Here is a 17,890-nt window from a genome sequence, read left to right as displayed (position 1 = left end):
CAGACCCTGGCATCAGCTTTGAGAAACTTGCATATCTGAGCCTCAGATCTCCCTAGAACAAGCCAGAACAGAGCCCTGTACTCGCACAAGAGAAAAGCATCCTGTTTCTGGTGCAGAAACCAGAAGGTTTTCAAATGTGTACTGAGACAAGCGACACTTCCACAGAGATAAGAGAGGGACTGTTCTCAACTGAAGTAAATGTTTCTTCAGGGCAGATGAAGTTTTATGCCCTCTGTATCACTTACAGTAAGCCATTCTGGGAGATTTAGAGATCTAAGTGTATCTGGGATTGCCTGCAATAAGATGAATAACAAGTAGTTTTTAACACTGAACCTGCAATGGCTTCTTTTTCATTATGTAAAACACAAATGGGTTTTGAATTCACAGCTTTCATTGCCACCTCTTATTGGAATAATTTCTTATGCAGGCATGCGTGTCTACAGGGAATGCCTTTGGCTACCTCAAACAGGACAGGTCCTGTGACAGCTGCTGGTTTCTGAACAAGGGGATCTACAGAAATCCCAGCAGAAATCACTTTTGGAAGAGGGGCACAGAGTAGCAGCCAGCCTGCTACAGTGTCTCCAGCTAGCAGGGAAAACCTTGAGGGGAGCAGAGTGAGGAAACTGCCTTTACATTACCTTCTTTTAAAGAGATGCCAGTATCCAGGTGCAGATTGTACACTTACTGAGATTCGGGTCTTGGATTTGACAGACAATCAGAGTGAAGTGGCAGTAAGACCTTGCAAATGGTTCTCGTATGATATTTAGCCTCAAAGTGGACATGGTTTTCTGTCTTTTGAACTATCTTTGAGTACACCAAAATCAAAGTCTTCGAAAGGACTCTGTAGGGTACTGCCTCTGATCCAGGAGCAAGACCAAAGTAATAAATTTAGATCTTGGGATTTGATTCTGACCCACATGAAATCTGAAAGCTTTTGATTTGTCGGGCAGTATTCTCTGCTGCCCTTGTCTTGGCTGTTGCACAGCAGGTTCATCGTGATATATCTCGTATCTCACAACTGCAGCAGTGAGTTCAGTAACCTTTGCATTACTGGACCATGGCACTGAGGGTGATGGAAGGCCAAGTCCTGGAGTTTGGCAGAAACTCAAGAGCTTTAAAAGCTACACATTATCAGAGCAACAAAAAGGAGCCTGTGCTGGGTTAGGTCATTTAATTTTCAATTTGCTGCAAAAGGGATCAAGCAAGCCAGAAGGCAGCATAAAATACACCGACCTGTCAACAGAACAGGATGAAGCAACTTCAAATAGGCCCAATTAAAAAAAAATAAATAAATTAAATCTGAAAAAAAATCCAAACCTGTGCACTAGAAAATACAAGCAAGATAATCCAGATCTTTTCTTTCCGTAATGTATACGTTTAAGTACCAGATCTTGGCATATGGCCAGAATCCTGACTTGGCTGGTGACGTGTGAAGGCAAACATATCTGCTCAGCCAAGCCAGCACCACTGGATTTGGATAAGCCGGCTCAGATTGCTTTAGGGCTCCAGAGCGGAATGGGCTGCGTGAGTGCATTGATACCGGCTGTATTGCAGGCACTGTTCTACCTTCCCTGGATGTGCCGGGAGTGGAGACAGTAAGAGAGACAAAGAAACCTAAATGAGGAGCACCATAAACCTGTTATTTTTCCTTCTTATTATGAGCGAATGAGCCAGGTTTATGGTTTTGGAGGCAAAAAGGACCTGCATACGTATGCCTCCTCCTGATGGCTTTGTACACCAACGCCTCTGAGAGCGGGAAACCTCAAAATCTGGAAGTATAAATTTCATCAGTGAGGACCATCTGGGAGACTTTTTAAACTCATAATCAGGCTTATTTTTATTCTCCCCACTGCAGTAGTTCCCAAGAAAAGACAGAGATTTCGGTGGCTCATGCAGACCACCATCCTATGGAGGAGGATTAGGGAGCGATAAAAGATACTGGGTGAAACTTTCAAGAATGTCTAGTAGTTTAGGGAAGTACCTTCAGCAGATTTTCAGCGAGTCATATGATTTTGCACAGCAGATATTCAAATGTCTGTAGGCACTTATAGCTGCCAACTGTAACGCTTAGCAGGATTTTCAAAGGCAAGTCGTTTTTACAAATCCAGTTTTTACCTGTTTGTAGCAATAGATTTCTAACTGTGTCGAGAGAGAGGTTTTTTTAGTCTGGAAATGTTGCTCTAAAGCACTCTGAAATTTCATGCTAAATATCCTGTTTTATCAAATTTCTCCTCAGACTTTGAGTTTTCCACTGGCAGCACAAAAAGCTGAAAACATTGCTATTACAGTTTCTAGCCACTGAAATAATTGTGATTTCGGCATTGAAACATAAACGACAATAATGTGCAAGAGGAGGAGCCTGATAAAGAACTAGTTTCCTCCTTTAACTGAAATACTGAGCAATCAGAATAATAAAAAAAAAAGGTCTTGAAATGTTAGTGAAGCTTTAATGAGACGATTCCTATCCATTCACTTGCATATCAGTTGTGGTACATCAGTCCTTTCAGCATGGTCCTATTAATCTCATGCCTCACTTTCATGATAATCACTGTGCTGGCATTTCATTACTTACTACCTGTATTTAAAATCTCAATACCCACACTGTTTATGCTTCACAGTCTAGTATTATTTGGACCGCTTTTCTGCCGGATGAGGAGTTGAAAAACTCTTAACAAGATCCATGAGAAAAGAGATGGGAGTAGGGTGAGCTATCTGTTAGCATCAGTCATTGTGTCACTGCCTTCCCTGCCATCGCAGGGAAGTCAAGAAGACGGGTGGAAGTTCCCAGCTACAAGGCAATGCCAATCTCAGGTTACTGCAAGACCAAGTTCTACCAAAAAAAAAAAATGCAGGTAGAGCATGACGAATTGAAAAGAAATATGAAAGCACTAGCCTTGGGTGAATTTTAATGTTATTATTGTATTAACCAGATGGCTTTAGGAAACTAAAAGCAGAACATTTATAATGCTTTCTCGGGGATTATTTAAAGAAAAAAAAAATATCCCAAATAAAACAAAGCAAAACCAAACCAAACAAAGTAAAACAAAAAACCCCACCCTAGACTATTTATATGTTTCACTTTGAAGGACAAAAAATTCTAACCAAACTCCCTCTTTTTCTTTTAAATGTACACAGAAATTCGATGATGTCTGTTCTCTATTATAGAAATGCTTAACTCATGGCAAGCCTCAAAAAAGAAGACTTGAAAAAGCCTGCAAGAAATAAAATAGACTGCAGTTGCCTGCTGGATATCACATCATATATCTCACCAGAAAGAAAAGCCATAAATTTATCAAAATGTATCTGAAAGGGAGAAGTTGAGTCAGCTCCACATGGCCAGTTCTTCTGACTCTTTAATGGATACATTTTGAAGCATCACTGCAGATAACAGGGCAAGAATTACTACTAATTTTGTTATGTTAGAACTATGTTTTGGTGCTCCCCAATTACTTTGGGCTCACAGGAAACAAAATTAGTATAAATACATTACCATGTTAACTGTATTCAAAATCCCATGGACAAATGTATCCTTTTACAGTCCATCTTCAGAGCAATTAACAAAGATTAAACAATGCTAATAACCCATTATTGCTTCACTTTTGTTTCTCCTCTGTTTCTCATTCACCCTCCCCACTTCATAAATCTTTATTACGTGTCACATGCCACACTGATATTTTGGCTTTCCCACTGTGTCAGTGAATTAACTGATACAAACATATGAACTATTAATTAGCTGGGATCACTTTCAGCAAGTTTGGCTTTCCATGCAAACAACTTTATATTAACCAAATGGTGACTATGTATCTGTGTTTTGCTGTTGCCAAGTCCATGGGATCTGATGCTTGGCTGTATAATTTTTATTTTATATACAGTGTATATATACATAAGGGTATATATATACACATATACACACACATATATACATATATAATTATATATGTATACATACACACACATATAAATATATGTATGCATTGTTTTTTGCAAATGAAATCAGAAAGCGAGCAAAACAAGACTGACCTGACTTACCTGTACTGGGCTCACAGTCAATGAAATCTTCATCGTCACTGGAACATTCAGCTGATGAAACGATGTCGTCTGTCGTCTGGCATGTGAAGGAAAGGAGCGAAGGAAAAAGAACAGAGGAAAAAATATAAGACATTTGCAAGTCAAGGGGCTGTTACAGAGGCAGCTAAGTATGTTAGAAAAAAACCCCACTGTAACTTTAAAAATATTTAACTTGTACCAAGCATTCCAGATATGCCTGGGTAAATGTGCTTTCCACGGAACTGGGGTCTCCTGCAGGAGGAATAGTGCTTGTCCTGTGCTGTTGAATATTTGGGGTGTGCACAGGGGTGCCCCGCCAGGCTGTTCAGGTCCCCAGGCAGGTCCCACAGCGCTGTGAACGCGGTCAGTACGCATCACCCAGGAGCAAGCAGCACTCTTTGCCGTGTTGCTCTGGGGCAAAGGGAATTCCTGCTCTGCTAATGACCCCTCGGGCTGGGAATCCTTGGTGTGTACCCGGACAGTAAATGCCTGTGCAACCGTTTTGTTGCATGATGGAGAACTGCTGCGCGTGTGAGGTGTGCCCGACGTGCCACCTCAGCTGCCTGCTGGCCAAGCGAAAAGGGATGTGGCTGTGACCAGGATGACGGGCTGGAAAGATTCCAAAAGGCCTTTCCTAGAGAAAGACGACAGGTTCTGAAAGGCTTAAACCAAACTATGACTGTTCACAGCCCTTACAGGTTTCAGCACATTCCTTTGTGTTTCCAGCTGGTGATTCTTTCTTTCTTTCTCTCTATTTTTTTTCTTTTTTTTTTTTTCTTTTTTTTTTTTTTCTGCTGGTCTAATTAATGAGCAGCATGTACTGCAGCATGTTAGAGAGAAGTGTACTGGCGTCTCTTCCCAGCAGCATCTCCTGCCTGTAATTGCTGCAATTAGTTGAATTAGTAATGCAGACTATTAGGGAGAGTCTGTGGCAGTCCCCGGACACAGGTTGTAACGTTCCTGCACACAGTACAAAATTACCCCAGCTCAGCAGCATTGGCTCAAACCATGGCTTCTGCTGAAATTGTCTCCCTTAACAACTTTTCCTTGGAGAAAGCTGCCTGTTCTGCTGAGCAGTAGGATCAGTGGGATGACTCCTGAAACAAAACAACTAAAATGATCTTCAGCAGGCAGGCAGCACTGCTGAAATTGAGGGGCTGTACTTCAGTACATTGTACTTTAGTACTCCAGGTGAATATTCCTGGGATTCTCACATCATGACAAGCATTCCAAATCCTTAGTCCTCAAACAGACCCTCCAGCTTCAAAAAAGGTTCCCTTTACATTCCTATGTCTGCTATGGCTGTCTCCAACATGCTCCCTCTTCTCTTCACCTAACTGTTCTGAGGTCTCAGCCTTTTCTTTAGCCCCCTGTGGTCCGAGTGCTATCAAGTCCCTCTCTCCCCTGCCAGAAGTTCCTTGCTCTCCCACTCTGTTTGCATTTGAGCTAGGGAAAAAACCCAGAACCGAGCAGTCAGTCAGAAATATCAGATGGAACCTAACATTCCTACACTCTTGATTTCAATGGCTTGGAGTGAGCCAAGAAAGAAAACCAGGATTGGTCGGCTGTAAATAAAAATTATAAAAATAGAGTATCTGTAAAAAAACAGCTATGAAGTCAGGGAATCCCTATCATATGTGTTACACAGTCTTACCCAGCACTGTCATTTGGCAATGTTTTGTAGGATGCAATCTTGCAGTAGTATCATGCTTAAATGCTTTCATTAAATACTTTCATAATCTTGCCTCAGTGGGGAGGCAAGATTAAAAGAGCTGGAGGTAACATGTACAAAGTAATTTCCTGCCTTACATACTAAGGTCATTTATTTAGCATCCTCTTTAAGTCATAGAAATGAAAGAACACTGTCAAAATCCTGGTGAATTGTCTCTTGAAGCTAGCTGGCTTTAAAAGTTCATCTATTCAGTGAGAGGTCAAGAAAAGAGGAATGCACAAAATATAAATTTACTTTCTACAATTCTTCTGGTCCTGTCATATATATTTTATAAAGCATTATTTATCCTGTAGGACACCAAACCACTTTATAACTCATACAAACAGTGATCACATCCTCCAACAGTGAAATGCAGCTGTCCCCGGCTAGAAAGGTATTAGTTTTTAATTGCACCACTGTAAACTAATTTAGCACAATAAGTCAACAAAACTATACTGCAAGAAATTTTTTAAGCAGGTGAAATGTAGCTAGTGAAACTGGAGATTTATATTATATTTGTCTAAAGCACTTGTAAAAGAGTGTTAAGGACAGCACCATGAATAAAGAGTAAATTATCCATCACTACCAGAAGACCTTGCTCAGACAGTGCTAAGACCCTGGCAATTGACTTTGACTTCCAGGATGAATATAGAGCATGCAGATTCTGCTCTTAGTTGAAGACATGAAAATCCACACGCAGAGTCTCATAGAAGAATAGCGATGATTTGCTTCAAGTAGGAAATAAACATAAAAATTATAACAATGTGTGGTTGTCACTTATCAGCTGCTATACCTATCCACTTATCCACTTACCTGCTCATATCTAAGGGCTTCACGCACCATTAACTTGGAATCAGATCCAACGGAACTGACAGTGCAATTCAGCATTTGTAAAGAATAAGGAGTTCCTTTATAACTCTTTGTTTTAGTTCTTGTTTATTATGAAACCAGACAGGCAGCACACCACAAAAAAAGCAGGTGATATTTCCTTATACAATGGTTTGATTTTTTGATTTGTTTGTGGGGTTTGTTTTTGTTTTTGGTTTGTTTTTTTTTTTTAACTGGGAAACTCCTTGCAACAGGATACTGGCAATAAAGGTTTAGAAGCCTTTTGGAAGTGATTGGCCAAATTAAAGGTAAAAACATCCATCCTGAGTCATTCCCCATACCTAGCTTGGGAAGTCCCTGTACCAAAGACCAAAGATGTATCACTTTTATCATTGCCCTGTTCAGGACTCTTTTGCTGAGGCCCCATAGACAGCCAGGGCCAGCAGCACGGCGCTGGGCAAGGTCAGCCTCTGCGGCCTCCCAGCCACTTTTATGCGTGACATATCCTGAATATGGGGTGACAAAGAATTCTGAAGCCAAGGTGAGTTCCAAGCAGGAGCTGAAAAGTCATGAAGCCTGGCCCTTTTTATCTTCTTGATGAATTTCCCATCTAATAAGCACCTTAAGGATGGCACATGCAACATTTTTATGCTGCAGTCTTAGATCCGTGTTGTAGATTTCCTTCTATAAAAACCCCACGCAGCTTGTGTTGGTTCTGAGCAGAGAAGGGCACAGCCTGCCAGACTCGAACAACATGCAAATGTGTCACGTGCAATACTCACCAACCCTGCCAACTCTGACCTGTACCTGCGCTTTTTCATGACTGGTTCCACACTTGATTCTATCAATTAATCACTGTCCTTTTCTCCCCATCTCCACTGCATGCTATTTCCCTGTTATTCCAGTTTTTCTTGCTCTGATTGCTATTTGTCCCATGCTGCTGATTTTGTATGTGTAAAAATGAGGGTTAGAAAAAGAGAAAAACCTCCAGAAGTGGTGTTAGACTTAAGTCGAGGTCATTAATGAGATCTCTAGAAACCACAGAAAAGATAAATACGCTAATCTGTCTTGCCATTTCCTATCTTGTATTTTGAATCTCAGTACTTTCCATCACAATTCATCACTGACTGATTTTCTAGTCCCATCACATATTGGTTTTCCATGCACCTTCCGCTCAGATACCAACATCCGAATCATCCCAGAGGAATAAAACTATTTTGATGAGAAACAGCAGCAAATTCCTGACCACAGAAACAGAGTCGAGGAAACCTCCAGAAGACCACAACTTCTTGTAACTGGAATCTGCACCTTTCAAAACCCTCCTGGAGATGAGACTTTTCAAAGGATGATTATTAAATTTGCTGCTTCCAGAAGACAGGAGAGGCTAGTGAGCAGCAACCCTAGAAACCTTTCTGCCAACATCATTTATTTGCATCAGAAACAGCTCACTGTGATGCAGTAAGCAAACCCAGCTATTCCATTTCTGGTGCCCTTTCCCCATTTTTGAAATGATGCTGATTATAATCAATCTATCTATTTTATCTATCTATGGCTTTCTTGTTGGCCCCAGGGCAGGGAACCAGATTAATCCTTTAGTGTCTGCCTAGTGATGTGGAGATGGTAAATGCTAAACATTCTTATGTACAGGCAACATGATAGTAACAAAACTTTTCCGTCTGCTGTGATGGAAACTACATTTATGTTTTCATTGGAAAGAACATGAGAGAGAAAATATTTTTCTATTCCATATATTAGCTAAATTCTATATTAAAAATAATAATTCATACTATACTATTTTAAAATATGTATTTCATTTTTAAAGAATCCCAGCTTTGAAATTACTTGGCCCTGTATTAAAGGCCATAAAACTAAAGATAGGTATTATAATAACTTTTAATAAAATCTCTCTCTGGCAGGAACCCTTTTTATTCCTTCCTCTGAAAGATTTTTTATGGCATTTATAGTATTATTTTTTCTCTCCCTCTCTCTAGTGTTTAATGAAATTGCCTTGGAATAAAACCGGGGTAGGAGAAAGTGCTAAACTCTGAGTCCACCCTGGAGGATTTATAGGCATATTTACCTTCAAATTCTTTCAATTTCACTGAATTGGCTCCACATTCCTTTCCATGAATTATTAGTTCTGTAATCACCTCCTCCTAATTATTCACTCTAAGGGCCTCTTCAATCTCGCCATGGTGATGGTTCTACATCTTTGTTCATTACACTGTACATACCAGTGTGGGATGTAAAGCGCAAGGAAAGTTGGGATGGTGTGGCAAGACCTGCTCACGCAAGACCTTCCAAGCACCCAAAGCCCTAATTTATGCATCGGATCCACAACCTTTGCTCCTTTGTTCTACACAAAATGGCAGGTGCTGAATCTTCCTTTTCCCAACCACCAATTTTTTTTTTGACACCTTGCTCTTTGGGTGCACCATTATTTGAGAAAGATTAAGCACTCTGAGTAAAATAAGTGCTGTCACAGAACAGCTTTATGAAATTATAAATAACACACCCAAGAATGATGGAGTTCTCACTTCTACTCAAGAGAAAAGACAAGGGTCCATAAATTCAAATCCCAGACAAATTCCTCCAGAAGTGCATACCTGGCAGTTGCTTCACTCAGTAAAGTAGGATTTAATTTTCCTACTTGCTTTTTCCTTGAAACTCTTCTGCACACTGTACACATTACTTCCAATTCAACACCATTATTTGAAAAGCAACACTTAATGCTTTGTTGCTAGAGAAGTGTAAATCTCTTTGCCACCAAGGAACCACAATTTACAATCCTTCTTGAAATACAACCACCACAAAATGCCAGGCACAAATATCTTCCCAACAGCAGAGAAATACAGTTGTATTAATTGGAGCAGCGCATTGCCTTTCACACCTCAAACATACAGCGCTGAAACTCAACCAACTTCTCTTAATCTGACCACTTGACTCCCTCCACTGCTCCCATACTGCTGTGTTTTCTAAATATCTAGCATTTATTGTGGTAAGTGGACAAAGTACTGTCTTCTATGCCTAACAGTATACAGTATGAATGCTCCCCCAGAACGGCAAAATGTCAGTGATGCTGTTCTGTCTTCCAGAAACCAAGATGTTTCTTGGCAAAGAACAGGCTCAAGGCATTCGCTGTATCGCCAAAAGAAGATAGCAGAGGAAGTGTCTGTCTCATTAGATGTCATTTCTAGCTGGAATAGCTCAACCTTTTGTACTTAGATAACTGGGCTTTTTAAAGGACTTGTATTCTGTTCACACTATTCCAATTAAATGGGAATCCTTTGTCCTTTTTACACCTTGTATTTTTTTCTCACTTTCTATTTAATCTTTATTTCCAAAATACCCTGGAGTTCATTACAGTATCGCAGACCTGAGAGTCTCAGCCTAGACAGATTCAAGCTACTACACACAGACAGAAAGAATCTGCATACAAATGGGAAAGTATTAGAAATGTTGCAAAAATCATAATGAGTATTATAAAAGAAGCTGTAATTTGGGACTGTATAAACTTCTAAGGAGAGTCCTGCATCTACTATCTGTTGCTAAAGGGTATTAAACATCTCCAACTCATTAGCACTGGATAGTACAACATGTATTTTTTTATCACAACATAACCATAAAGATGTGCAAGTCCTTTCTGCGCACATACACACATGCTGGTGCTGAAGTTGTGTCTGCCTCTGCAGAAGCAATGCATCAAAGAACATGAAACTACTAATTTTTCTTCATATAGCTTATATGAGGTGAATATAAAAACAAGAGGGCCAAATCCTCTGTTGGTTTAAATTGGCATTGATTTCAACAACGCTGCAACAATTTACAGCAAAAGAGCATAGCTCATTATGTTTGGTTTTGGACAATTCAATGCCAAAAGGTTTAGAATAATTGGAGGCAATTCAGAGAAGAGCCACTAAAAAGATGAAAGAACTGGAGAGATGTATGAAAGAGACAGGCTTAGCAAAGCTAAACATCAGAGCTTGACTTAAGGACCAAAGGTATGATAAATTTCTAGAGGTGTCACAAGGGTGTAATAAACATCAGGAAGAAAGATGAACTATTTAGGGTGCTTCAAAAAAATCATGGATAAAATTAAGCCAACAAAAATTTAGGATTACTTTCAGCAAGAAAAATCTCGATAGTGATCTTTATTAACTATGGAGAAGTCTCCCCAAGGAAATCCCAGAAACCGCCAGTTCTGCGATTAAGCAGTTGCCCAAGCCATTCAGATATGAATACCATTAGTGTAAAGGCCCTAGTGGGGAAGAACTCACCCCATCTATCTTCGGTTCAATCTAATTCACTCTAAATCAATTTGGTATTTGCATCCTCTCCATCACTATCTAATATGAACACATATTACGCATTTCTCTCTGTCATTCCACAGCAGGGGCAAAGCTTATCCAGCACAACCTTTCAGCTGGTTGTGCTCAAGGGAAGGAGATATCATTGCTGTAGACCCGTTCAGACCATGTGAACCAATCCAGCCTTATGTTCCCAGGACCCTGCCTGGCCAGGAGCTGGTAGGTAACCAGCAGGCACGCACCCCTCAACAGTAGCTCAGCAAAAGTGCATTTCCTGGTTGGACATAAAAACTGATTTGCTGTCAAATTATATCATTAAGAGGGGTCATGAGAGAGCTACCCCTTAACAAAATCAGCCATTTGTCCATTATGACGGTAGACAAGAGATAAAATAACGAGCCAGTTAAGTAAGAGAAAGCAAAAAATAATCCCTGCAATTGTGTGTCAATCCAGAGTCATGGGCAGTCATGTTTAAAAAGAGCCTTGAAAGCTGAATCAGTCCTTTGAAAACCAAAAGTCCATCTCAACAGAATCGATAGTTCATTAAGACTGTAAAGCCTGACTCTTCTTGACCAAGTTTGATGACACACTTCAGGTACTTCGTTCCGTCCCTCAGCTGTGCCAAAACAATGGGGAAAAATCATGTTTCTGCCTTTTGGCAGAAAAATCATGTCTCTGCTGGCAGTGGAAAGGGAGATGATGTTGCAAGGGAGTGTGAGCACAGAGAGAAAGGGAGGGCAAAGAGGGAGAAAGGGAAGGGAGGGCAAAGAGGGGAAAAGGGAAGCGGGGAGGATTAATCCATCTGTTGTTCAAGGCACCCTGACAGGGGAAAGAGAAGTACTGAACGACAGCAGCTTAACCCAACTTCAATGTACCTTCCCAAAAGCAGAAGGAATGTAATGCTACGTGGAGTTCTGCTGATAAGCAAATCCTTCTAAATCCTTTCAATTTATTTCTTGGCCCGAAGAAATAACATACTATTTAGGAGCTAAATAACTAAATACAATTTCATTTCCAGGAATCTAGATTGGTTGTTTATTGATTACATATGCACACAGACTCACTTGCTTTTCTGTTTCTTTCTTTTTCCAATAGAACAGTGCTCCTTTTGTCTCGATCTGGTAAAGGATCAGCTAGCAAGTCTTTTCCAAACTATTCAGTGTAACCCTCAAGATTTGCAAGAGTTTTGTACTGGACTGTAAAATATAATTTCTTGGCTTAGACACAGAAGATACAGCTCTGGCATGAGAGGAGGCTCTTTCCCCCTGCCTTATCAACCTGTTGCTCCCTTCCACATGCATTCGCCTGCTTCCAAAGAAATATTCCGATTATGACAGTTGTCTGTCCATATGCTGAAGTCATTATCTGAGTATAGCGCCTCTTGGAGTGATCACACAGGAGCAATTTTCACTGTGAGTGTCCTTTTCATCATCTGATACAATTTGTTCCCCTTCCCTACTTATTTCTTATTGAAACAAACCTGCCGACACAGAAACCGACAGCCCTCTTTTTAAGCTGAACCCCGGTTATGCAGATGGTGGTGATGCAGGAGAAAATTCCATAAGAAAGGCACACTAGTGTACTCATTGTGAACTAAACTAACTAAACAGTCCTAAAAATGGAGCCGTTACAGTTGCATTCACAATAACTCGCACCCTGAAATTGGTGAGAGCTGCTGGAAGGATGAAAATGCTGAAGTTCAGCCACTGCTCAGGAGTCTGACTTTCTGAAAATCATGTCCATCTACACAGTGTTGTTTCCTAGTGCTTGCCCAAGACTCTTCAGGCAATGCTCCGAAAATTGTTTCAGAGTGGTCTGTCCTCTGCCGTGATCCCCCTCTGAAGAAGCAAAGCCAGACAAATACCCTGGGTAGCACAGGCTTCAATTTACCCTTCTTCTCGGCATCTCCTTAAAGCAGGGCATAGAAAGTAAAAGGTTCCCAGAGGTATGTAGGGAAAAGCCATCTTATTGCCTGAATTTAGCATCCTGCTCATGTGGACCCTCGCCCCTTGTGCGCACGCAGTCTGATGTATCAACTTAAACTGCCACAGAAATAATTTTATTAACATGCTGGGCTATGAACTGCGCTTGCTGAAGAACAACATGTTATCTACTTCACCAGCAAAAGGGCAGGGCACACTGCTGGGGAGCAGTAACTTCTTAAATTGCCCAGACCAAATTGCCAAGAACATTGAATCAGAGCCCTCATGTTACTTGATTTTACACCCCTGATATTGTCATAAATTCACTGTCTGACGTCAGGAAAATTGCCTCCTTTCCTCACGCTTCTGTTTATACAGCTATAAAATGGGGAGAAAACAACTTCTCTCTTACTTGGCATACAATCAGAGTTTTAGTAAACATTTTACATTCTCAAAGCAAAGCCTAAGTACAGAAAAATCCTTTACATTTAGTGAAGGGAAGCCTATGTTTCAGAAAGTTAGAGACTCAAATGATCAGAGATGAACCAGCTGCCCTTTGAAGACTCAGCCTCTAGTAAGAGTAAATGGGTTTTCTTTGCGTGCTAGCTTGCACTTAATAACTGTGTCAGAAGAATATTTTTCATTTACACTTTGCTCTTTTGCTGGAAATCAATATGTCGTTTGCTGGCATTTTCTCCTGGACATCTTTATTTAGCTTGTCTTTTCTTCCTTGGAGGGGGGGGAGTTGTATTTGATTTTGTTCTGTTATTGATTGGATCACTGTGAGCAAGAAATAAATAACTAAGTACAGCACAGTAGTTTTAATGACAATCTCTTAATCCTCAAAATCTGCACACCATGTTGCTCTCCCTCTTAACACATGATTTAAAAGAAATAGATCTGTAAAGTAAGGTTACTATGTAGCGAAGAGGCAGTCACATGTGCAATTTAACTGACATTTCTATTTACGTGCTCATTAATAAACCCATACAAGTCCTGTTTCTATTTTTAAAGCACTACTCCTATTGCAGTAGTATCTAGTGCTGGGATCTCATCATCTCTTACAAATGAGGCTTAACGAGAAATTAGAGATACAGGAGACCTTCTCCCAGCAGACATCTTTCCCTGGAGAAAATCTGAGCACGTTCATGTATTTATTACTGATGGCAAGTGACAGCACAGACTAATTGTTGCACCCGCTCTGCAAAAGCCCAGCCCAGCAGATGATGGTGGAGGGGCAGTCACTGCGCCCGGGCTGCCCCGATGCACCAGGCCAGCCCACAGCATCTCTCCCAGCTCCAGGGGGTGCACAGTCATTGCCATCATTTTTTTAAATTGGGGAGTTCTTTGCCTCCTCCCCATGCTTCTCTCTTAATTTCTGCTGTTCATTACGTAGGCCACAAACAGTTGGCATATGCAATGGTAAAATTCATAAAGGAGAAAATATCCTGGTCTATGGTCCAAACCATCACACTTAAAATCTAATGTGGCAGGCTATGTTATTCATAAAGTAACAATAAACCTAATCACTCTGAATAAATGTGCCTTAAAACAACTTCTGCGATTATTGTAGGTACCTCTGAGTCCAATAAGATAAACAACTATCTTTGAATAATCACATTAATGCACTAGACTACTCTTTCCAGACAAATATTGCTCTTTCTCTCTAAACATTAACACACGCTTAGAAAACGGCATTTAAATACTACTCACAGGATTCACACATTAGCTCACAAGGGGAAGGGGGTTGCCACACATATTTAAATACAGAATAAATATACTGCAGAATAAATCCCAGCCCACTGGTACACATCAGCACCTAGAACTGCTCCCTGAACAAGGCCATACAGACAGAACAGTTAACAAAGCAAAATAGCTGCTAAATGCCTATACACCAGCATACGTACAACATACCTGCTAAAAAAGGCCATAAATAGTTTTGATTAGAAACAATAAGAAGGTTCATAAACACAAAGAAGGTCCCGAAGGCAGCTGTGGTAGAACACAGATTTCCCAGGAACAGTGACAGCCTCTTAAACCACAAGCCCATCCTTCCTCTCTTAATAAACAATATAAATGATTGCCAGCAGCTGGTACAGAAACATCTGTATACACAACAAAGGTATATATTACCATTAACTTAACATACTAACATATTCATATTATCAAGGTCAAATCTAATAAAAATGAAGTTAAACAGCTCTAGATACTATTCCATCCAGGAATACCTCTGCCAAATATCTGATGCTTAAAAATTATGCTTTTCTATCACCAACAATTTTTTTCTTTCCTTCTGAAATGTGAATAGACTAACAACTTCACTGGGGGGATAGGGAACTGACTTCACGCTACACGTTCGCAAAAATCAGGTAACAAAAAAGTAAACAAGCAACACAAATCAGTCCCACCACCACCAGGAATCATGGGGGGAAACTTAGGAAAGTTAGAGACAGAAATTTGTCCATTCTTCCCTAATCCTAATTTAAACAAGGAAAGAGAGCTACAAAATACTCCCATCAAATATATACCCATCAGCTTACAAATCATAGTCAGTCCATCAAGTATTGATGAAGCCAGGTAAACTCCTGAGCTGCTGAACATAACAAATGCCTCCTGGGATCCCATTAAATTTGAACTGAACTTCACTTAAATGCCACATCAAGTCGTCCAAGCTGAAAGCATTTGTCATGCAAGAAAAATCCGCCATTGGGTAGGCAGACTCCCCTCCACAACAAACATGGTGAACACTTATCCCTGCTGGGTTTCTCTGCAGCCCCTGCCTAATCAGAACATTTGCTCTCTTTGATGGATAAGAAGGCCATTTTCCTTGCTTATTTATTTAGCTCTCTATTGAGTTTGATTAACTGTAGTAAAGGGAAATCAATCTTTTGTGTTTGTGTAAAATGGAAAAAAAACCCAAACCCAAAGTTAGCTTTAATGGCCCAACAGATGCTCAGCTGGAATGCACTTGCCGAGTGAGAGGGCTAGACAAAGGAATTCAGGCAGCTTTAAACACCACTGGGAACATGCTGAGATCATCTATACTTTTACCTGTTTAAAGGGAAAAAAACCAAACCAACCCCACGCCCAGTGAAGAGGTTTTCTGTTTCTCTGCGATTCTGTGTATTAAAGCATCAAGCACTACAAGGTTTTTCTCTTGTATCCTTCAGAGTTCCAGCACCAAAGCTGGGAGATGCTAGGAAACAAGTATCCAAAGGAATGCTGTCAGAAGGAGAGGACGTGAATCTCAAAATCCATGAGAACACTTCCTCCGGTCAGTAAACTTGCCTCTCCACTCAGATTTGTTGTGACATCGATACCCTCTCGTAAGAATTGTAAGACAGCATGAAATTCATGACTGGTATGAAATTAAGAAGCTTCTGGTAATGAATTTGAATGAGACATTTATCATTTCAAGGGAGCATTCTGAGATTTGATTATGGTGTTGAGAACAGTGGAAATCACTAAAGAAACGATGCCCTTTTGATTTGTACAAGGGGACTGTACGTAATGCCTTTTAAAAGCCTCCAGTATTATACAGAAATACCCAGGCCTACCAGACTATGGGCGGCCAAGTATTAGACCGCAGAAAAATTAACCTCAGTCTGAGTAACACATAAAACAGGACCGATTGACCAGGATGGAGTAAAAAAGTAGCAAGAGGCACTTATTCCTGTATCTGAAGTACTCCAGTCCCTGAATGGATGGATAAAAGCGTGCGCATCGGTTTCTTGCTACATCAGTTTTGGCCTTTTAACAAGAATTTAAAAAAAGCAGAAAGAATCTGACCATCCTTGTTCTAAGACAAAATTTGATGTTCCCTTGCTGTAACAGTTATAGCAACAGCTTTGGGATGACGGTATATCTCTGGTCTCTCCTCGGAGGAAACAAGTTCGCTTTCCCTTAAAATTCCTTTCTCTATGGTATCGTTACTGTAGCTTCACTTGTGTTAACCAGAAACAAGTCACAGAAGCTGCTGACATTGAAAGATGGTGCCTCCTGGCTTTTTTACCACTTAATTGGGCCCTACTCACGCTAGAGAGCTCTACTGATGTTACAGCCGTGCCGGCATATCCCAGTTGGCAGCGCCAACAGACGAGGGGGTTTTGCCGGCAGAGTTAGACCACCTCTGAGCGCTGCAAGATAAGATGACAAACGTTGGCACAGTTCTATCTGTGTCAGGCTTCTGACTGGCAGCAGCATGTAAAATCAAAGCATCTGCATTTTTGTACGCTGGGACACTGCAGTGACACTGACAGGACTTTGGGGTATAGCACTGCATTACTCTGAACTGCTTCAGATGGCAAGATAGTTCTTAAAGAATCCTATAATCGTCTCCACGGTTGTTAGTAGGCTTATAGCTTATGTAAATTTAGCCAGGAATTTGCAAGAAAGAGATTGCAGCCAATGGAGGTTTATTGGATTCAGAGATGGCAAGGTCAGAAGGGTCCATTATTTTCACCTCGCCTCGTCTCCCATTTTACACCACTGTGGAATTACGCAGAGGAGCCGAGTGCCAGGACACCTCCACTTCTGGTTTGCAATGACCCCCAACAGGGCACTTACCCTGTCAGCACAATACGGCTTCAGTTTTAAGACACTGAAGATGCACATGCATCTCTTGGAAGCAATGGTTATAAGCTGCTGTGAGAACACTTGGAGGAGAGTACTGTGGGATCACCAGGAGAAGGATACTGTGATTGTATCCCATTTTTTATATTTTGTGAGCAGAAAGACTCAGGCGGTCAAAAATGGAATACCCATATGGACTGTAACAAACTGTTAGGTGGGGTTGAGGTAGGAGGGACCTAAGAAATATTCTGCTCTCTTTAATGTTTCTGGAATGAAATACAGTACTGGAAATGACTGCACAGCCCTACAAACTGGGACTCCTGTGTACGGGGGAAAGGAGCTTCCTGCAAATTCTCCTCATCAGTGGAGAAAACCTGCAGCACACATCTACAGAAATAAACAGCAGCAGAGTTTAACACCATTCATCACCAAAGGCAAAAGACTCTTAGCAAAACAGCCCTCCACAGTGGACTACCAGTACTCACCCCGTCAGAACGCAATCC

At 40.8% G+C, this 17,890-nt stretch overlaps 1 protein-coding gene across 26 annotated transcripts in view; it reads right to left on the bottom strand.

Moving 5' to 3' along the window:
* Window positions 1–17,890, bottom strand: part of NRXN3 (neurexin 3) — a 1,022,219-nt gene that overhangs the window by 35,542 nt on the left and 968,787 nt on the right. For 14 of the 26 annotated variants that reach the window (XM_055716441.1, XM_055716453.1, XM_055716454.1 and 11 more), the window contains one exon: window positions 4,030–4,105. In XM_055716441.1, the coding sequence (XP_055572416.1) occupies window positions 4,030–4,105 (76 nt within the window). Of the gene's footprint in view, window positions 1–4,020; window positions 4,106–17,890 lie in introns of all 26 variants that reach the window. The other 12 variants (XM_055716439.1, XM_055716446.1, XM_055716449.1 and 9 more) reach the window with 1 other exon arrangement.

The sequence above is a fragment of the Falco cherrug genome, chromosome 7 (assembly GCF_023634085.1).
Source record: "Falco cherrug isolate bFalChe1 chromosome 7, bFalChe1.pri, whole genome shotgun sequence".
Classification (NCBI taxonomy): domain Eukaryota; kingdom Metazoa; phylum Chordata; class Aves; order Falconiformes; family Falconidae; genus Falco; species Falco cherrug.
Note: the sequence above shows the minus strand (reverse complement) of the source record. Positions and strands in the feature narration are given on the sequence as shown.